This window comes from Mirounga angustirostris, unplaced genomic scaffold, assembly GCF_029215605.1.
Source record: "Mirounga angustirostris isolate CCGP_5_RB_7025 unplaced genomic scaffold, mMirAng1.0.hap1 SCAF_3, whole genome shotgun sequence".
In the NCBI taxonomy this organism is placed as follows: Eukaryota; Metazoa; Chordata; class Mammalia; order Carnivora; family Phocidae; genus Mirounga; species Mirounga angustirostris.
The window spans coordinates 180,465,871-180,487,794 of NW_026991711.1; the positions used below are offsets into that span (position 1 = coordinate 180,465,871).

At 39.3% G+C, this 21,924-nt stretch overlaps 1 protein-coding gene and 1 long non-coding RNA gene across 6 annotated transcripts in view; both read left to right on the forward strand.

Moving 5' to 3' along the window:
- Positions 1 to 21,499, forward strand: part of ACSL3 (acyl-CoA synthetase long chain family member 3) — a 73,174-nt gene extending 51,675 nt beyond the window's left edge. For all 5 annotated transcript variants that reach the window (XM_064587145.1, XM_064587143.1, XM_064587144.1 and 2 more), the window contains 12 exons: positions 716 to 825; positions 1,700 to 1,838; positions 4,004 to 4,154; positions 5,396 to 5,519; positions 5,762 to 5,833; positions 7,135 to 7,274; positions 8,466 to 8,638; positions 10,504 to 10,578; positions 11,633 to 11,824; positions 13,174 to 13,288; positions 14,951 to 15,108; positions 18,392 to 21,499. In XM_064587145.1, the coding sequence (XP_064443215.1) occupies positions 716 to 825; positions 1,700 to 1,838; positions 4,004 to 4,154; positions 5,396 to 5,519; positions 5,762 to 5,833; positions 7,135 to 7,274; positions 8,466 to 8,638; positions 10,504 to 10,578; positions 11,633 to 11,824; positions 13,174 to 13,288; positions 14,951 to 15,108; positions 18,392 to 18,549 (1,607 nt within the window). In that variant the 3' untranslated portion in view covers positions 18,550 to 21,499. The remainder of the gene's footprint in view (positions 1 to 715; positions 826 to 1,699; positions 1,839 to 4,003; positions 4,155 to 5,395; positions 5,520 to 5,761; positions 5,834 to 7,134; positions 7,275 to 8,465; positions 8,639 to 10,503; positions 10,579 to 11,632; positions 11,825 to 13,173; positions 13,289 to 14,950; positions 15,109 to 18,391) is intronic.
- LOC135363921 (uncharacterized) lies at positions 1,835 to 3,918 on the forward strand. Its single transcript, XR_010410311.1, has 2 exons — positions 1,835 to 1,957; positions 3,601 to 3,918. It is a non-coding gene; the product is annotated as an uncharacterized LOC135363921 (long non-coding RNA).
- Positions 21,500 to 21,924: the final 425 nt, after the last annotated feature.

Sequence of the window (21,924 nt, forward strand, 5' to 3'; positions counted from 1 at the left end):
CAGATGGAGCAGAAGAGATACTTTTACCAGATATCTTGCTGTAAATGCTCCACTGGTTTTTAGAACTGTCGTATCTTTTTGTTTTCATGGGTGTGGGCTTATAGTTTGCTTCTTTTGGGAAGCTTCGAGATAATTATCTCTTAAAGTCACTTTAAGTCTGACTTCTGTGAGTTAGGCAGCAAGCAAATAAAAGTCCACAAGATGATGATTGTTAAATTTCAACATGGCTAAGAATGTTTTTCTTGAGTCTTCTACTAGAAAAAGCAGTACTGCCACCTATTCATGTTGTTTCCTTAACATATATGACACCTTCAACCTGATACTCAGTGCATTATCTTACTGGTACATACTCTTTTTCATATTTTAGTACCAAGTATTTAACAACTAAGGGTCTGATATTTTAGGAGTCAGAAATAATTCCTTCCATTGTGGCATCCCAGAGTAATATCTGAAGGTGAAATAAAACTTAAAAATTTCGTTTTAAAATATTAGAAATCTTTGGGGAAATTAGGAGCGGGTGAGTGAGTGGGCATAATGTTTATTAGTATATTAAAATAATTTAGATAATCATAGAACAGTTACATAATAAACTATGGATCTGACGATTTAGGGTTCTTTATACCATTAGGATTCATGACCACTTTCAGAGACTTCAGTTACATTTAGTACTTCCATGAAATGTGGAATCTTTGACTTGCCCTTCTTTTCTCTGTAGTTGTTACGTTGTATGCTACTCTAGGAGGTCCAGCTATTGTTCATGGATTGAATGAAACAGAGGTGACCAACATCATTACTAGTAAAGAACTCTTGCAAACAAAGTTGAAGGTGAGGACTGTGGTTATTTTTATAACTGTCCAGAACTTCCAGAACTATCAGTGTCATGAGCTCTAATATTGATACTTTTACGATCTTTAAAATCCTGAATATCTTCGTAAACTTTTAGGAATATCATACGTTCTTCCTTTCCTTTAGAAAAGAAAAAGTAGATTTCATACATATTTGTGTAATGAGTAGTGCAGAGGGTTACAGATCATTAACATGGTATGCCCGTGTCTAAGGTAAAGGGATTACCTTTTTTCTTTATTGTGTTCATTTGTTTTCTAGTCTATTTTCAGTAAATTTATAAATTATAAGGGTTTCTGAAATAGTAATTCCTTTATATTATTTCTGAAGCATTGAGTCATTATGAGTTTCTAGAATTTTTTAAAGGGAAAAAAGAGACTTTATGATAAACTGTTGGAGAAAGGTTTTGAAAGTCCCTAGACGACTCCCAGTGAAACCAGTAATGTCTGCTGGGTTTTTTTATACCCAAATTTATAAGTGAGTTCCCTCTCCCTCCCCCCGTATCTTTATGAGCCTCTTAAAAACATATAGGACTTGTGGCTATTCTGTAGTTCAGGCAGCCTGTGTTTATATGCCTATTTTGTGAGGAAGTGACATTGCTGATTAGGATTTTACCAAAGAATGGGCACACACAGTAAATCTAGTGCTATAAAATAGCAATTTAAATTTCAGGCCGTATTTCTCCATCTGAAAGGAGTAGTATTCATACCAGTGCCCACCCCCTCACCGTTTTTTTGGAGGCAAGAAATTAATAATTCATGGATTATGGTAAACTGCTTTTCTTGTGTCCGGGACTGTTTGCTAAGCTGTTTTGAAACAGCGACGAAGAACGTAATGAATGCTTGTGTTTTTCCAGGATATAGTTTCGTTAGTCCCGCGCCTGCGGCACATCATCACTGTGGACGGTAAGCCACCAACGTGGTCCGAGTTCCCCAAGGGCGTCATCGTGCACACGATGGCTGCAGTGCAGGCTCTGGGAGCCAAGGCCAGCAGAGGTACGGCGCACCTTCCCAGTTCCTTAGGGTCGTTCTGCAGTGACCGTGTTCTCCGCAGTGGTTCCAGACCCTGAAGTCAGATCAGGGACAAATCATGTTCTAGACCATCACTTTGGGAAGTAAGGTCACTCTATACTTTTCCTCTACTCTTTTAAAGTAGGGTTTAAGGGAGAATACACACATTAATTTATTGTTCTAAATAACAGGAGTAGTTATTCAAATACCTTTTACATTATACAGGCTTCCTGTTTCTGTTTAGTGGTAGTTCTCAGTGGCTCAAAGTTAGTTTTCTAAATAATGCCATTAAACTAGTCCTGTGTGGATTATCTATAAGTACAAACAGATAGCTGGAGTGGCTAAAGCTAGATCCCCTCTTTCACTCCCTGCCCCAACTCTGTTTTTTCCTGAGGGAACATCTTTTTATCCCCCACCTGAACACTTCGGCATGGTGATGCCAAAAACTCCTGCTCTCAAATAAGTGTCAGGAAATGTTCGAAAGTATACGGGTGTTGATGAATATCCCGAAAGCTGCTAGGGTGCTGGGACTGTATTTCCTTTGTAGTTGGAAACTCAGTGATTAACTAGATGTAAGCACTCAGCTCAGGAATGGGAATGGGGTTCTGCTGACATTAATGTTGGGCATACGGAATTTTAAGTGCTAGTGCGACATTCAGATGTGGATATTTAGTGGGGAGTGGCATATACTCTGGAGTTAAGTTTGGAGTTAGAAGCTAGAAGTTTGATGTTATGTATAGCTGTGGAAGGAGGTGAGGTCACCCATGGAAAGCGGTGCTTCTAAAGAAGCAACTGAGGGTGGGTCAGAGGCAGGAGGAAGGCACGCAGTGTGTGCTTCACGGAGGCCGCGTGAAAGGGGCCTCTCCCGGAGGCAGGGGTCAGCAGCAAGAGCAGGTGCCCTGCAGGAGTCGGTGCCACAGGCATTGCAGGAGGCCCACCTCAGGGCAGTTTCTAGGAGGTGGTGGAGAATGGTGCCCTGGGATGGAGGAGTGAACGAAAGGCTAGGAAGTAAGGACTGGAATGAAGACCGTTGTCATGGAATTTATCTCCTCATGTAGGAAAGGAAGGGTTCACTCAGCAACATGTTTAAAATTGTTTCCCCCACATTTAAGAAGTCCACACTTAGGGGAGGGCCAGGATTAATTCAGGGGGTGCCATCCGTGACCCACTTCTCTTTGCTTTCCTGCCGTGTCCCCTCCAGGATGTGGGCTGTGGCCCTTAGGTTTGTGCAACTGGAGGACACTGTCTTTGAATCCAGGGTTCGGACTGTAGCCAGGTCACTTCACCACTGTGAGGCAGAGAACAGTTTTTAGCAAGTGTCTAGGTACCCTAGCCCAACCACCCTATTTCACAGTGGAATTTCTGGAATAGCCTTTTGTCTCCCTACTGCCTTGCTTCCCTAAGTTAGGCAGCCACGTAGCAGCCAAAGTGACCCTCTTCACTGGTGATTAACAAGCCCTTGTTCAAATTTCTGCTCCAGGTGCAATCCAAAGTCCTTAGCATGGCCTCCAAGGCCTTGCATGATACGGTCCTGGCTGCTGCGTCAGGGCCTTTGCTCCCGCTTATTTTTTACTTGAGACAATCTTCTCCCAGTGCCAGGGTTTCAGTGGCTCCCTTCTGCACTGTATATCCAGGTCTTTACTAAAATACCAACGTGCCAGAAAAGCATTTCTTGACTTTTCCATCTAAATACCTTCTACTATCATCTCACCTTGTCTTTCTTTTTCTTTTTTTTCTTTTTTTTAAGATTTTATTTATTTATTCATGAGAGACAGAGAGAGAGAGAGGCAGAGGGAGAAGCAGGCTCCCAAGGAGCAGGAAGCCCGATGCGGGACTCGATCCCAGGACCCTGAGATCATGACCTAAGCCGAAGGCAGACGCTTAACCATCTGAGCCACCCAGGCGCCCTCACCTTGTCTTTATTTTTCTTCATAGCTCGTATTACATTATAGATTCATGGCTTGTTGATCTCAGTAGAACATGTGTCCTGTATGTGCGGGGACGTGATCTGTTTTGTTGACCTCTGAGTGAATACAATTCACCGTCGTTGAATTGAGTTATCAAACATGATGATGAAAAAAATGGGTGATATGACTACATTTCTCAGAAATGGTGTGTGTGTGTGTGTGTTTTTTTTTTCTCCAATGCAGAAAACAAACCTCTTAGCAAACCAGGGCCCTTAGATATTGCAGTAATCATGTATACAAGTGGATCCACAGGACTTCCGAAGGGAGTCATGATCTCCCACAGTAACATTATTGCTGGTATAACTGGGATGGCGGAACGGATTCCAGGACTGGGGTATGTCACATGGTCAATGCATATGAAGTAGTCCCTTGTTGATGCTGGTTGTTACGTTAACGTTGTTTGTGCCATTTAGTGGTATGTGGCTAAATTAGTCTTTCAGAGTCTGTTTACAGTAGGCAGTTCTTTCAAAAAAATAAGAGGAACTTTAAAATTAAATAGTTTTAGTTGTAAGGTTTAAAATACAGTTTCATATATATCATTGTTAATATTTACCTTTTACTTGAAAAGTGTAAATTTTATCTGACTTAAATCCCTTAATTTAATCAGTTGGTAGTATTGCTGCTATAGTCCTTTTTATACCTAAACATGTTAAAATTCAGGTGAACAAATAGCTTCATCTGTTCCAATATTTATTGAGCTTTATTCAGTCTCTGATTTTTCTTTTTAAGACCAATTCCAGCAGCCACAGGGCCAGGGTGGGCATACTGCGGGGAAGAGACTGACCGGCGGGGGAAGCCAGATGGGACCAGGAAGGTGGTAGAGGAGTCAGTACTTGATGACTGATGAGGGGCCGTGATAGTGCTTGGGTATTTTTGATGCCCTTATGCACAGAAATTACACTCACACACAGGTTACTATGGAACTGAATTTAGGGATGGAGAGAGAGATTTCTCTTATGAATGAATGGATAACTTTTCAGAAAAAATTAAGAGCAGTAGTTTCCTGGGTTAGTCTTTGCCCTTCATATTTTTTTGGGGTGGGGGCAGTTCTTGAAATACATACACACACATACGTACACATTTTCTTACGTACAGTATAATTTATTATTTCTAAGTAACTTTCAAAACAGGAATCTTTTTTGTAAAATTCCTGGCCAGCAGTTGTGGATTCAGTTGGAACTTTCCGTTTGGGAGCCCACGAGCTTTAAAGACCATTCCTCTTTGGATGATTTCTGTTGTCCTACAGAAGACCCCTTCTTGTTTTGGCCCCTCAGCCCCCGTTTCTTCTTAGCACATTGTTCCTGTAGCACTCTTAATCTGTGAGTGCCTTCATGTAGCACTGGAGACAGCCTCTGGGCTTTAGGTTGAGCTGTAGCCTTCTTACTACCCCCCCGCCACACACACTCCCTAGAGTCTGTCTGCCTCTCCCCCCCCCCCCCCCATGCGTGCACACAGGCATGCGTGTGCACTCTCTCTGTGTCTGTCTCCCTTTCTCCCCATGTGGGCGGGCTCGCTTTGCAGTCTCTTCCAGCAGAGATGACACCTGACAGATGCTTTTATATCCTTTTCTTTTAGAGAGGAAGATGTTTACATTGGCTATCTGCCTCTGGCCCATGTTTTAGAATTAAGTGCTGAGCTTGTTTGTCTTTCTCACGGATGCCGCATTGGCTACTCTTCACCACAGACTTTAGCAGATCAGGTAAGTTAGATGTCTTGTGACTTCAGATACTAAAAAATTGTAATTTTTTAACACATTTTTCTGTATCAGCATGACAATGTAAGGTGGCAGTTAATCATTTAAAAATAATTACTTTTAAGTTTTTAAGTTTTTACAATAAGTAAATTAAAATGATGAATTTATAATACACTTTTTGGTCTAAGAATTTCACCGGATTTCTAAAATAAGGATCAGTTTATACAGATCACCTTTTCTCTCTCTAGTCTTCAAAAATAAAAAAAGGAAGCAAAGGGGATACAACCATGTTGAAACCAACATTGATGGCAGCTGTTCCGGTAAGAATCGACCGTTAGTTAATGTTGCGTACTAGAGAAGGGTCACCGGCCACAGAGCCTGAACGCTAGTGGAAGAGTTAACTGTTGGCAGGGTAGTTTATGTACGATTTGTTCCTTACTGGTTATATTGCCTTATGCTCTGCGGGACTGATTCAGTCTTCCTTTTTTTAACTTTTTTATTTATTCATTTTTTAAATTTACTAAATACTCAGTTTCAGTTTCCCTGTGATAGTATCACATCCTTTCCCTAAAGTCGCTTCTTATTCAGATCCTTTTCATGGTATGTTTGCTATTAGTAGAAACCTGAAGCCCAGCAGGAGATGGGGGGAAGGTTTGATAGCACTTCCTTCTCCTCTGAGCAAATTGCGTAATTAATTACCTCCTGAGTCCCCAGGAACAGTCTGGCCTAGTCGCCAAAAAAAGTGACAGAAAAGTGGTGCACCTTTGAATTACCTGAGAAACATTCTGTATCTTAATGTACCAGACATGGGCAGGGGCCTGGGAATTGAGTGGAAATGGCAGAGTAACGATTTTCTGTCTCCTTAGTGTGAGTTTTATGTGGCTTCTGATGTTGTTTGAAAGTGTTGGGAATCATTACCAGATCCCTGAGTAACCCCATCCAAGCAAAGTTACATAGTTACTTTGTAGTTTCTGTAGGTGCATAGTTTCTGTAGTGTAATATTTTACTTTTTAGTTCATGTAATCTTCAGTTCATGTAAAATGAAATACAATTTAAACTTGTAAAGGGAAAACCATTTCAAGTCATTGAAGTATATATACTTCATAGTAATGGTCCTAGCAAGCTAAATGTAGTGCAGAGAAGGAAAATTTCCTGAGTGCAGCATTAAAAGACAACCAACCAACCAAAATAACCCTTCGGTCCTTTTGTGAGCAAAGAATGTGACTCTCTGTATTTTTATAAGATAAGGTTATGAGAATTTTAAAAACCATTTCATACAGTTGTTATTTATGTAGTGAGCTTAGTTTTTCCAAAATAAGTAAGACAAGCAAGCCATGTAAAGAATCAATACTGATTCTGTTACTGCCCTAAGGCTTTTATTTTTTTCTTTCTTTCTCCCCCCACTCATGAGCATCTAGGTATATTTGTGTTACGAAAAATTATTTTTACAGAAACCTCATTTTTAAACTAGCTGTGGCTCTATTTTAAAAGTTTATTCCTGATAGACTATATCTTCTAAAATGCCTCAACACTGATAGAAATATTTATCTGGTGTTCAGGTATAATATGGAAGGCAGCTGATAGCATTATTGACGGTATTAACTCATTTTTATATATCTAGGAAATCATGGATCGAATCTACAAAAACGTTATGAATAAAGTGAACGAAATGAGTAGTTTCCAACGCAATCTGTTTATTCTGGCCTATAATTACAAAATGGAACAGCTTTCCAAAGGCCGTGGCACTCCACTGTGTGACAGGTCAGATGACTCCCCCCTCTTCTTTGGTGACTTAGTCATTTTGTTCATATCACTAGCCCAGGTAATTGAGATAGTTACAAGAAATGAATTGGTTTTAAAAAGTCAAAGGGACTCTAAAAATCCACCTTGCATAAGAGTATGAGCAATTAAAAAAGATTGCAGTGTTATTTGAAAAAACATTTCACTTACAGTTTTACTGTATTTAATAGTTTGCTTTCATTTTCTGTGGACACGTATGTGATTTTAGTTATTTTTAGAAATAATTTTTCTTTGCTTTTAAATTTATTTCAATATGAATATAAAATGGCAACTAAATATGAGTGTTTAAAGTGTTAAATGATAGGTTTTACCACAGACCTGATACTTTTGTTTTTGTAGTGCTGGGTAAGTAGATTTAATTATAATTTAGAAATTAGAAAACAATGTATGGCATTTAATTTGTTTTATGGGAATATTAATAGAGTTTCCAGATGCTCCACATTATTTGAAACTATATTTTTTCTGCCTTATTTTAAAAAGAGATTGTACAAATATGTACACATTTCTTTTTTTAAAAAACACTTTGAGAGAGAGAGAGTGTGTGTGTGCATGCAGGGGTAGGGGTAGAGTGGGAGGGAGAATGAGAATCTTAAGCAGACTCCACATTGAGCATGGACCCCGACGCAGGGCCGATTCCACGACCCCATGACTCTGAGATCATGACCTGAGCCGAAACCAAGATTCAGACGCTTAACTGACTGAGCCACCCAGGTGCCCCAAGTATGTGCATATTTCTAATGAAGTAAACAAAAGCAAAAAAAAAAAAAAATTTGCTTTTAATGCTAAATTTTATAAAGATACAATGGGATTATTCAGTATTAATATGTGTATTACATAATATAAAACTAATTGCTCTGTGGCCATAAACATGGGTTTGCCATTACTGTACAAAATTTTAAACCTGACCGTTTTGATTTCAGATATTAACTTGAAAAGTTCTTAAGAGAAAATCATACGTTCTTGACTTGGTCGAACTATAAAAAATTAAGATTTAAATAGTAAGTGAGAGAATCTCTTGACCTGGTTGTGTGGCTTTGGGCGAGCGTGACTCTCAAAATCTCACATATCAGAATTGGGAGATTAGTCTGAATGATCTGGAAAATCCCATTCAGCTTCAAATCCTCTGATTCTCTCTCTCTCTCTCTTTTTTAGGTTTATTTTCCGAAAAGTTCGAGGCTTGCTCGGTGGAAGTATCCGGCTTCTGTTGTGTGGAGGCGCTCCGCTTTCTGCAACCACACAGCGATTCATGAACATCTGCTTCTGCTGCCCCGTCGGTCAGGGATACGGACTGACTGAATCTTGTGGTGCAGGAACAATTACAGAAGGTTGGTGCTCTCCACAGGGTGGTGTGTCCAACAGAGCCTGGGGTGTGACTCCCTGTATTCTTTGGTCATGGGTTGTTTTCTGCAGTACGAAGGATAAAAGTGGTTAAGGTATTTGTGTAGCAGAATAATGGTAAATTCTAAGTACTATGATTATTGATAAAGTTTTTAAGTATTGGGTACATCTAATAGCCAATTAAAGGAGTCTTTCATGTTAGATTATGATACATCATATTAAAAGCTACTTAGCGTCTGGAAAAGAAGTTTTAGTAACAAGCATTGGCTGTATTACATACATTTATTTTCTTTTATCAGTTATTAAATGTCTTTTTGTGAAAAACATTAACGTGTTTTGTACAGTTGTTTAGGTATGTGTATTAAAGCTCAAACTCGGAAGTGGTTTATGGGGGTGGTCTGTGTAATGAGAGAGAAACCAGATTCAGTTTTATAGAATGTAACTTCTAGTGTTTATCATGGTGACATGATTGAGGAGGTGATCCACTACCCAAGTGGTTCCTGGATGAATCCCAAAGTGCCTCATGTGTCCCTTTTATGGAGGAAAGTTATTTTGCTTCTCAGTACTAGGAGAAGCTACTTTGTATTTTCTAGATACTGACAGGTACTAAACCTCTTAACTGATCATTTTCCCCTCTTTACCTTCAGTGTTGCTGTGTACCATTCTTATGTCAGGTTTAACTTACATTTCTTCTGTATTTTCCTGTTTCCAGTTTTCTGTATTTTGGAAGCTACTTCTAAGTCTTGTTTTGCAGGAAATAAAAAAGCAATCTTCAATATGTGCATCTATGTTTCCTTTCTTCTGATGATCCTTATAGCTTCTGTTTTTAAGATTTGCATTGAATGTGATTCATCAGTTACAGCTCATGTTGTAAACAAAACATTCTGTGAATTTTAAATATCAGCCTTTTCTGATACTTGAATGATCTTTGAAGAGGAAACATAATGCAGTAGTAATTCACAATAGTGGTGTGTGTTTTTCCCAGATCCTCGAAAGTTAATCTCCAGCCTGGTCTTCTGAACTCCTGTGTATGAGTTTAAATAGGGTGATAGCACCAGCTGATGTCGGGGAGGCTTTAGAGGTCTCACTTTGTAATAGTGATAGATGGGAGAAGATTGGAGAGGCTCTTTGTACTGCAGAGCCGTCCGGTCTAATAAGAAAGCGGAATGGGGGGAAGCCATTGTGATCCATCATCCTTTAAGATAGGGGCTCCAGGGGCGCCTGGGTGGCTCAGTTGGTTGGGCGACTGCCTTCGGCTCAGGTCATGATCCTGGAGTCCCTGGATCGAGTCCCGCATCGGGCTCCCTGCTCGGCGGGGAGTCTGCTTCTCCCTCTGACCCTCCTCCCTCTCGTGTGCTCTCTCTCTCTCATTCTCTCTGTCTCAAATAAATAAATAAAATCTTTAAAAAAAATAAAATAAAATAAAATAAAAAGGATAGGGGCTCCAGACACATGAGCCAGGCAGCTACTTCAGTGAGTGAAGTGAGCCTTGAGGTACGAAGATCCGCGGTGGGTGTAAGGCAGGAATCGGGGGGAGCTGGAGCAGGCACGCCCCATCTAATGGGGCCTACACTTGTTGCTGTGCTGGAAATGCCAGCCCTGTTGGTCCTGGAGATGCCACACTTCTGGGGAAATTGTCTTGATTTTTAAGTGTCAATAACCAATTCAGAATCAAAAACCAGAACTCTGTGTGGGCCACACAGCTTGTGGTTCACCAGTTTGTGACTCCAGCTTTTAAAGATTCTCTGGGGATGTCAAAGCTTTGGGATAAATCATCATTTTTGGTAATTTAGAAAAATCAAGCTGTTTATTCACCACTGTAATCAAATACTTTTTTTCATTTGCATCTTAGTATGGGACTACAATACTGGCAGAGTGGGAGCACCATTAGTTTGCTGTGAAATCAAATTAAAGAACTGGGAGGAAGGTAATAACCTATTTTAACCACAGACCATTAATTTGTATAATATTAAACCTTAAAATTAGAATTGTGCTTCATTTTCTTACTTTAGAATATAAAATCACCCACAAGTGCTTTTTTTGTCTAATAGAACTATTTTATCTAGAGCTATACGAATGCATTTATTTTGCTTATTTCAAGAATGATTCTGAAGAATTAAAATTGTTTTTATTTTGCTTATTTTATTACATGAATGCAAGTAAGAATTACGGCAAAAACTTGAGAAATCTAAATGAATGATGTCAGTAAATTAGGAATGATCATAAGTTTATTTTGTAGCAGCAAAATCATAAAACATAATATATGAAACTGAGGATTTTTCTTTTTTTCTTTCTTTTCCCTGATGGCTTCAATCTAGAATCATCAGAAGGAAATTTTTACTATAATTTCATACAAATCTGTTGTGCCATTTAAATACTAATCACTTTCTAAAAATTTTATTTGATTCTTTCTGCATATACATTATCAGTGATTGGTTGGCTAAATTCTTCTTTTATACAGAGTAAAGATTCTGAGGGTTCGCTGCCATTTTTCATTTACCTTTTAGCATAATTAGTGAAAATGTTTCACAAATTTAAACTTGGAGTCATTCTGAACTTATCTGCCAGTCATAAATCTTGTAAACATTGTGTAATTTGATTTTGGAGATGTGTTTTATTGAATTACGTGATTTAATACTTTTATCAGATATATAGGAATCTCTACAGATTCCTTAAAGGAGTTTACCTATGTAGTACACATGATTATTTTATACCACAGATGTTGGATTTTTAAGTGTAATTTTTGCTTGGAGTAGTAGTTTAAAAGCATCAGTGCTTATGGGTAAGCAACTGATATTTTGCACCTAGTTTTACATTAATGAGTTTTTGTTCATTCATACTGTCTGCCTCATTTCCTTTGGGAAACTAATTGGATTAAATTCAGATGTCCCTATTTAGAAACCAATAGTTTCACATTTTCACACAACTGTATATAGGGATAAAAATTTTGAATTAACTGTTAATTATTTTGTGTTTATTAGGTGGATACTTTAATACCGATAAACCACACCCGAGGGGTGAAGTTCTTATTGGTGGCCAAAATGTGACAATAGGATACTACAAAAATGAAGCAAAAACGACAGCTGATTTCTTTGAAGATGAAAATGGACAGAGGTGGCTCTGTACTGGAGATATTGGGGAGTTTGACCCCGATGGTTGTTTAAAGATTATCGGTGAGCCAACTAATACATATACATATGTTTTCTGACAGTGGATGTTTCTGAAATAGTTTTACAAAAGAGATAACTGTATATTTAGGGAAACTGTTTAATAATATAAGAATGTATCTCTCTGCAGTGTTGATAGGGTCTGTTGTATCATCCCTGGAATATAAAATTTTATAATAAACTGTGAAGAAGTTTTAAGGCCTGACATTTTAGGAGATCTCAAAATCTGTTCAACAGGAGTGGTATTTTTAATTATTAGATAACCCTGAAAGAATCCAGTTCTCAGTAGGGAATATTTATTTTTGTGTGCTCTTTGCTATCTAGAGGTTATTGGACAGGCTCTCTCCTGTTGGAACCATGTCCTGGCCTTGCCTGTGAGAATAAGGAAGCCTGGCAGTTGGAGTACTAGGACCCAGGGGGGCAAAAAATAGCTCCCTGCCTTCCTTCTTACATTTTTTTTCTCGGTTAATAGAATTTCTGTCCTAGTCATGCTACCTAGAAACCTGGGGGAGATGAGATTGTTTAGTGCACTCCCCATGTCTTACCCATTTTCTACTGATTTATCATGTGAAACATGCCTCAAGATACTCTCTTCTTTCTCTCTGCCCCACCATGACCATAGGTCAGGCCTGCACCTTCCGTCACCCTATTGCAAGAAATTCCTCCCTGGGATATACTTGTCCCCCCTTAAACACACACACTCAAAGGCCATGTGAGTCCTCAGCACTGATCTCACTGGGCCCCTTTGCTGCTAGAAAACTCCAGTGGCAGCTAAGGGCTTGGTTCCTTGCGCCTCTGTCCTGTAGCCCAGCCCCACCTCTCCGCCTCCGGCCGTTCCCTCCCGCACCATGCTGCGGTGATTCAGGCGGACCGGTCTGTCGTTTTCCACGGCTGCTGCACTTGGTCAGCGCCCGTCTTCCCTCAAGACTCAGCCCAGGCCTCACTTACAGGAATTCTTTCCAGATCAGCAGGTTGGGCAGGCTTGACCTTTACCCTTACTGTTCTGTATGGAGGGGATGTGCTTCTCTCCAGATAGAATGTGAGCTTTCACGTGTCCCTGAGAACTCCTCAGCTTCCTGGTGTTAATGGGTTGCAGGAACACACTTGTTCAGCGGAACATGACCGAAGCCCTGATGGTGGGGGCTCTTGACCAGAAGCTGATTTTCTTTTTTTGAAAGAATTTATTTAATGGTACAAAAATTAGGGCCTAATATACTGTGTACTTTTAGTTTTGGTGTAACTGTTAATAATAGACTTAACTGATAGCAAATTACTTAGGGAATGGGCAATATTCATGTGTATTCAAGGTATTTCTATGCTCCCATGTGGCCCCTCCCGGCCTTTGTTCTGCACAGATCGTAAGAAGGACCTTGTGAAACTGCAGGCGGGAGAATATGTTTCTCTTGGGAAAGTAGAGGCAGCTCTGAAGAACCTCTCCCTTATAGATAACATTTGCGCATATGCAAACAGGTAAGAAAGTAGAATTCTGTTACTTTTACTTCAAACAAACATTTTGTGTGGTTTTGGCATTTCCTTCCTAGATGAATCTTCTTTGTAAAACTATACTAAGAACTCTTCTTCCTTCTTATCCGTTGTCTCTGGGAGAGTCCTCTTCTCAGGAAAAACCAGTAACTGATTCTGTCCTTGTGATGCCTCCCCTCCTCGTCCTCCTCTGTGTCCCTGTTTTCTGCTTTACATCTCACTGCGGTGTCCTGTGTGGTAGGGAGGGGAAGAAAGTCAAGTCCTCCCTCCTGCTGCCTCGGTACCCCCAGTGACCCACCCCGCTGCACAGGGAAGCATCCCAGAACCAGTCCAGAGCAAAGGGGAGTAAAGAAGGAAGTTGAGGATGGGAGTCATCAAGCTGAACCCTGCTCAGCACTTAGCTACCCCGCTCTAGACTCGAACCTACTTCAGACCCTGGCCAGGGCTGGGAGCTCTGCCTTAAGCTATGTTAAGCTGTGGCTGAACTCCTAGTATCTCTAGTCCATAATGATATAGAGGCAGCTGGGAAAGGAGGGAAGGAGAGTTTAAAGTTAAAAATCCCAGAAATGTAGTCCTGGGAAATGTGTTGGAAATTTAGATCGGCACTCTGATGACATTTTCCCCTAAGAGTTTTATATGTATTAATTATTCTCCAGTGTTAACGATCAGATACTTGGTGGCCAGCCTAGGAACCTTACTGCAGCAGTTGACATAAAATAGTTATTGTGAAATTTAAAATCTGGTATCAGAAGAACCAATTTAGAAACAGACTTTAAAGATTTACTACATTGAACCATAAATCATTCAGCCCTTTAATTAGCTATGAGATATTTTCTTTAGTGCTGCTACAATTCTGGCTTTTACTTGTGTGATATTAACCAGACTGCCCTTCTCTTCCTGATGCTGTTGGCTATTTCTTACTGCCATTGGCAGGCGTACCTAAAGCTCTTTCATTCGCAGTTCTCGTGATAACAAAAGAAGAAAATAAATGCAACCACATTACTTTGATTTGCTGCCAATTTTCTTTAGATACAATTTCTTTTTTTTTAAATTTTCAAATATATTTTTAAAAGGTTTTATTTATTCATTCGAGAGCAACAGAGTGCATGAGCAAGGGCAGGGGGAGCAGAGGGAGAGCGAGAATCCCAGGGAGACTCAGCACTGAGTGTGGAGCCTGACACGGGGTTCGATCTCACAACGCTGAGATCATCACCTGAGCGGAAATCAAGAGTCAGATGCTTCACCGACTGAGCCACCCAGATACAATTTCTATTTACATGAATTTTTATTTTTGTCTTAACCTGTTAATGTGAATTACTGATTTTTTTCCGAAGTTGAATTTTCTGATATTTGTAATTTTCTTTTAAAAAATGTATACATGGAAGTATTTGTAACAGTTAACACCTAGTTGAAATTTGCCATTAAATATCAGATGAAGGTTTATTTAGCAGTGGACTCTGTTGAGCGTTGAACATACTATGAATCATACGGTAGAAGTGGCTGTTCCGTGAGGTAAGTGCTCTGTACCAGATGCGCGTCACGGATGTTCTTTCAAGTGGTCATGAATTGACGGCGTCAGCGTATCGCCGACACCCACTCCCACGCTGTGCCATTTAGACCCTTAGCCCGCTTGTCCTTTATGTATTTCAGTTATCATTCTTACGTCATTGGGTTTGTTGTGCCAAATCAAAAGGAACTAACAGAACTCGCTCGAAAGAAAGGACTTCATGGGACTTGGGAGGAGCTGTGTAACAGCTGTGAAATGGAAAACGAGGTCCTCAAAGTGCTCTCTGAAGCTGCTATTTCAGGTGAGTGGCTGTGAAGCAGACTGAGGACCGAGGCTCACGTTTACTTGCTCTGCTGTCACAAGGCTTAGGGGACATCATTTCCTGCTCGGAAACCAACTGTGTCTCCTGCCGTTGGATAGAAGAACACGCTTCTCAGGCCCGCATCCAGGCTCCTCCCCAGGACTCGCCCGTCACGGGCTCCCGTGGCGGCGGGCACCGGTCAGAATGTCCTTGTCCCTGCAGCTTCTGTCTTCCGGGTCGCCCTTTCTCTCTTTACTCAGCTGGGTCCTGGCCACCCCGGCCCACCCAGAACTGTCCAAGACTCTTCTCTGCATTTTCTACACCGGATATGTCCTATCCACCTTTTTGCGTGTGTGTTGGGGGGGCTGCAGTGGGTTGCTCTGCTTTTGGTTGCACTCACGTGCAAGGGTTTGTGTGGACGTACTCATTTCTCCCGGGTAGGTACTTCAGAGTGGAACTGCTAGGCCTGTGTCAACTTTATGTTAAATCTTTTGAGACAAAAGTACCAGATTATTTTCCAGAATATTTTTCCCCAAATTTTCCAAACTATTTTCTAAAATGGTAGCATCATTTTATCATCCCCACCAGTGTTGGTTTCCAGTTTCCCCACGTCCTCGAAATACTTGTTACTGTTCATCCTTTGGATTCTACTCATCCTAATGGGTATGAAGTAGAGTATCTCGTTTTGATTTACATTTTTCTGGTGGCTAATGATGCTTGGCATCCTTTCTTGTATTTATTAGCCATTGTATGTCTTCTCTAGAGAAATGTCTATTCAGATCCTTTGCCCATTTTTTAATTTTTATTTATTTATTTTTTAAAAGATTTATTTGACAGAGACAGAGCGAGAGAGGGAACACAAGCAGGGGGAGTGGGAGAGGGAGAAGCAGGCTTCCCGCCGAGCAGAGAGCCCGATGTGGGGCTCGATCCCATGACCTGAGCCGAAGGCAGATGCTTAATGACTGAGCCACCCAGGTGCCCCTTTGCCCATTTTTTAAATGGGGTTGCCTTTTTATTAATGAATTGTGCAAGTTCTTTATATATTCTAGACACAAGGCTCTTACCAGATAGGCAATTTGTAAATATTTTCTCCCATTCTGTGGGTTGTGTTTTTACTTTTTTGATGGTATCCTTTGAATTACAAAAGGTAGGTTTTTTTTTTCTTTTGTTGCTTGTGCTTTTGGTATCCTATCTGAGAAACCATTCCTAATCTATCACAAAGATACACCCTATTTTTTATTCTAAGAATTTTACAGTTTCAGCTGTTATATTTAAAAGCTCCTTGGTCCATTTGAGTTCATTTTCATATGATGTGAAGAAGGGATCCAACTTCATTCTTAGGCAAAATCTGTATTAGGTTTACACCTGAGAAACAGAATTAGTAGTATATAGAGAGACTCAGTGTGAAGAATTGGTTTATGTGATTTTGGGGGCTGCCTTAGGCAAAGCTGGAAATCGGGAGGGCAGCCTGCTGGCAGCAGCCGACCACAGGCAGAATTGCTTTTTGTTTGGGGGCACCTCAGCTCTGCTCCTACAGCCTTTCAGTTGGCCAAACCAGGCCCACTAAGATGATCTAGGCCAGTTTTCCTCACATAAAGTAAACTGGTTATAGACATAATCCTCTGTCTACAAAATATCCTCAGAGCAACACCTGCATTAGTGTTTGAGTACCTGGGAACTCCAGCCTAGCCCAGCTGATACACAAAACTGACTTCCCAGTCCATCATCGCTTGTCCGCTTGGCACCCATGTACATCTCCTGAGAACATAGTTGATTTTTAAGTAAGGACAGTAACAAAGGCTCCTGCCTAATGCAGTAAAGCTGCCTAGCACACAGCTGAAAATGCAGTGACCTTTTTTGCAGAAGAGGATGCAGAGCTCTTGAGCGATTTTGGCTCTTATTCTGTATGCAGTTAGCTTATTAATACCTATTATTATAGATAAGAGAATAAAAGGGAAGAAAAAAATACTTGCTCTAACATATAAACACAACAGAACAGAAAGGAACTATTCCATAAGTCCTGAGGTCCAGGCCTTGCTGCTTTTGCTCACAGTGGTTTTCCCTCTAGGGGAGCACTCCTGAAATAGCTTCAGTCTTTGGAGAGAAAACCTTGTTGTGGCTATGTTTATAAGTTAGAGTTAATATACCCCTTTTGCTCCCAAGGTACTGACACCTTCAGTTGAGTGAGCAAGTGTGCGTGTGCGTGTGCGTGTGTGTGTGATCATGGCTACATGGTTACCTGTTTGTCATTGTTAGATTTTATTCCACTTGAGAACAGAAACTATTCTTGTGTTTTTTAAAGAGTGTTTAAGAATGTTTAGTACAGCACTTCACACAGTAATTTTTTTCAATAAATATTTGTTGAATGAATGCTGGAAAAACCTCTCCCTTTTCTCCCTGTCTCCATCCCTCTCCCCGTCTCCAACCCTCTGCTATTGAGAATCTGCTGGTACCCAGCAGTGTATAGGAACACGATAGTGAGCCGACATTCTGTCCTCAAAGCTTATGCTGAATATTCTGGTTCAATGACAAGATTCTTTTTAAACTTTATTATTTTTTAGTTTCTAAAGTAATCTCCTTAAAATAAACTGAAAACAAATAGGTGTGTGGCATTTGCTTTTCCTTAATCGTGGATCTTAGCTCCTAGAGGTAAACAGCTTATAGTTTGGTGTATACTTGTCCTACACATCTAGATGCGTATAATTTATCTGGTATTTAAAAAAACCCTTTTTTTTTTTTAAAAGCCTAATAATATATATTGCAAATATCTTCACACACCGTACCATGTAGATCTTATTTTTTTTTTTTCCCCCCAAAGATTTTATTTATTTTTGACAGAGCACAAGCAGGGGAAGCAGCAGGCGGAGGGAGATAAGCAGGGAGCCTGAAGTGGGACTCGATCCCAGGACCCCGGGACCGTGACCTGAGCCGAAGGCAGACACTTAACCGTCTGAGCCACCCAGGCGCCCCATAGATCTTATTTTTAATGACTGAATTATATTCCATTTTATGCCTACATCATAACTGAATCTAACCCATTCTATTGATGGCCATGTAGATTTTTTAAAACCGTTTTTTTGCTATTACAATTCTCATACATATCTCTATATATTTTTACTTGTAGCATTTTTGAGGGATGGATTATTTAGAAGTGAGATTCATGGGATGTTTGTGCATTTTGATGGGTGCTCTAAGACTAGAAAAGTTTACTATTTGCTAAGAATTTTAATTGTACATTTTTCATGCCTCTGCATTTACATTTTTTTTCCTTCCCCTGTCTCAGCGAGTCTAGAAAAATTCGAAATTCCAGTAAAAATTCGTTTGAGCCCAGAACCGTGGACCCCTGAAACTGGTTTGGTGACAGATGCCTTCAAGCTGAAACGTAAAGAGCTTAAAACACATTACCAGGCGGACATTGAGCGAATGTATGGAAGAAAATAGTTCTTCTCTTTCAGCATCGTTTGCTACAGGGAGCTCAGATCAAATAGGAAAATACTTGAAGTGCATGTCTCCAACTGTGAGGCAAACCCCGTTCCTCATAGTAAACCTAAACTGTTACTTCTCATGACGTCGCCGTTTTTACTGACAGGATTAGTAAAACATTAAGACAGCAAACTGGTGTCTGTCTCTTCTTTCTCTCCCCCTTTCCAACTTACCTTACCACCTAGGACTGCACTTGTCAGCATGAGGACTTTCTGAATCATTTTGGGGAACAGTGATTTTAAAACCTCAAGTTTTTAAACATGATTTATATGTTCTGTATAATGTTCAGTTTGTAACTTTTTAAAGTTCGGATGTATAGAGGGATAAATAGGAAATATAAGAATTGGTTATTTGGGGGGCTTTTGTACTTACAGTATTTAAAAATGCAAGGGTATGGATGTGAAATTATGTAAATTCAAACGCTTATGAATCAAATCATTGTTGAACAAAAGATTTGTTGCTGTGTAATTATTGTCTTGTATGCATTTGAGAGAAATAAATATACCCGTACTTATGTTTTAAGAAATTGAGACCTTGTGAATATATGCCTGACAGCGTCTTCTATATATATTTATTTTTTATTAGGGAAAAAATGGAAGTTTGGTTGGTGCTGCATGAAACAAGATAGCACTAGAGGGTTATGTTCAATAGTAAACAAGAAAACACAGCAAATGTAGCACCAGTGGGTAGTCTCCAGTAGCTTACCCTCAGGGTATTCAGGGTCTTCTCGTTAGCTTTGAACTATGAAAATGTCCAAACTTTTTTTTAAAGTTGGAAGCAGTTCTAAAAGTTAGGGTGGGATTTAAGAAGCAAAGGATAGAAAGCTGTTCTTTATTAATGTTTATATTTACAGCACCTCAGTCATGGAAAGATATTCTATCCACTCCGATGCTTTTAGTCTAGATGTGTAATCTATCGCATTTCAAAATGAGGATTTTTTCTCTTGATAGTTCGCACTGGTTGTGTGTGTGTGTGTGTGTGTGTTGGCAACTTATTTAAAAAAGCACCTTATCCTTTCTAAACAGAACCTTTCTACGCTAGAATACAGAAACATGGAGAATGCTTCTGATACTGGCATTCTTACTAAGATAATGAGAATTTAACTTTATACTGAAGTAGTTAAGATTTAATTTGTAGGTTTTTATGTTACTGTGGAAGTTATTTATGATTCTAAACACACTGCTTGTATGGTACATAGTAAGTCTTTTCATACGTGTTGCTTGTCTTGTTATTTGAGCATTATCAAGAGTAATATTGCACTCCAGTGAAGATGTGTTCAAATCAAGACTTTAAAAAAATCGTAGATACCATGTTTTCTTAATGTCCTGTCAGTTATTTTCTTGATTCTTAGTTGGTTTAGGCATCAAAAGGCAAAAACAAAGTTAAGAATGTAGATCTGTGCAGGATAGTGGGAGTGCTGAGACCCAGGGCCCTGTAGCTTTTGGTCATTTGTGCACAGACCATATTTGGAGATACCACAATATGGTGTTCGGTTTTGAGTATTTCTTGTATTTCTGTATATTTGCATTATGTTTTTAATGTGTTTCTCCTTGTCATAGTTTAAATTTTCATAAAGTTTGGGAAAACTGCCAAGAAGTAAAACAAAGAAAGTAAACCGCTTCTCTGTCAGGATGTTGTGATGTAAAGATTAAGTCAGGGTGGGTGGAGAATTTGTTTCTGATGCTTTCTCTTTAGAATAATCGTTTGCTTCCAAATGATTTTTGAGAAGTTATATTTAGAAAAAGAAGGTTTAGTGTTCAAAGGAGAGAGAACAATATAATGGTGACTTGAAACAGTGACAGTTTACCACTGATTGTGGATACAAGTTGTTTCTTTTCAGAAGCATCCAATAAGGCTGATGTAATTTGCGTCTAATTCCATTTTTCTCATTTTTTAGAATTCCTTTCAGTCTTAAAATCTTAGATGCCACGTGTCAGATGTCATGCAGAGTATGAAACTATTACATAAAGTATCATCCCCTTTCAAACAAATTACTCTCTGACCCAGGCCATCTTTAATGACTTGAAAAATGGTATCTTTTCCTATTAATCTTTCAAAAGAAACAGTTGGTTTAACAACCAAAACCAAAACACCACCCAACAACGATGATTTTATTAAAATACTGGTTTAGCCAGAAGACGCTTGGGGAGGAAAACTTAGAAGAATGTCGGTCAGTTGCTAAATCTAATACATCTGAAAATAGACTATAGATCCTCAAAAGAATTCCTAAGAACTTGTTCTGTGGAAATAAGTTACATAAGACTTCTCGGCCTTTTCCCGTGACAGTAAGTCTAGAGCCTGACTGGCGGCTACCTCCGCTCTTCTCTCTGGCAGGCTTCCCCCCACCCTGGGCTGGGATTTTTTAGCTTCAACTTTATTTTACCAACAGCAGAACAAAACCTAAAGTGGTCTCTTCTTTATAAGTACTACTTTGTTTTTTAAGTAATGAATCTGATACCCATGGTGTTCTCTAAAGCTTGCAATTTTTTCAGCAATATTTAAAGATTACCCTGGAATATTTTTTTTTGCTGCTAAAATACACAAGATTATTTACAGTTTTTAAAGCAATTATTCCCTGTGATACTTTAAAACTTGAAATCCTGATGTGTGAGTTCTTTATTTTGTAAGAGAATTACATGCATCTGTGATGTTTTAAAGGGGATCCACTTAAAACAGTGTACATACTGGACCACACTGAAATGTAATGCGTCTTTTCTCTACACTTAACAATTGGTTATTCACTGCGAGTTCATTTTTGATGTATTCTTGGTTATTGCTGTTTTCTGCCTGAAGTGTACATCATAAAGAAGCAACATAGCCACATGGTATGGACTATTTATTTGTAACTTGACATCGAATTTGAAGAATAAAGATGTAAAAAGTTTCTGATATTAAAACTCTACTATTTTGTTTTTTAAAAAAATCTCTATAAATAAAGTCAAACTTGAATTGACATTCCTGAAATACTTGTTTTGAAAAAGGAGTTCGGGGAATTTTCTTGGCCTAGCCAATCCACTTGAAGGGGAATTTTTTACTTTAAAAATTCTGTTCTTAATCTACTTTATTTCCGACAGCATTCTGTTCTCCCTTTCTCTAACCCTTCCTGATGCCTCCTTTCTATTTTGATTTTGACTACACAGATTCTCTGCTGTCAGCATTTAAAAATCAGTGCTGATTAAGATGGTTTTCTACACTTAAAATGGTCACATAGCATGAATTAGAGAACATAAAATTCGTGGGAGTAATTCAAAGCAATGTGGCAGCCATAAATCTAGGTTTTATGCCTACATTTAATCCTTTAATTGTGGAAGAATTGTATCCTGCCATGATATC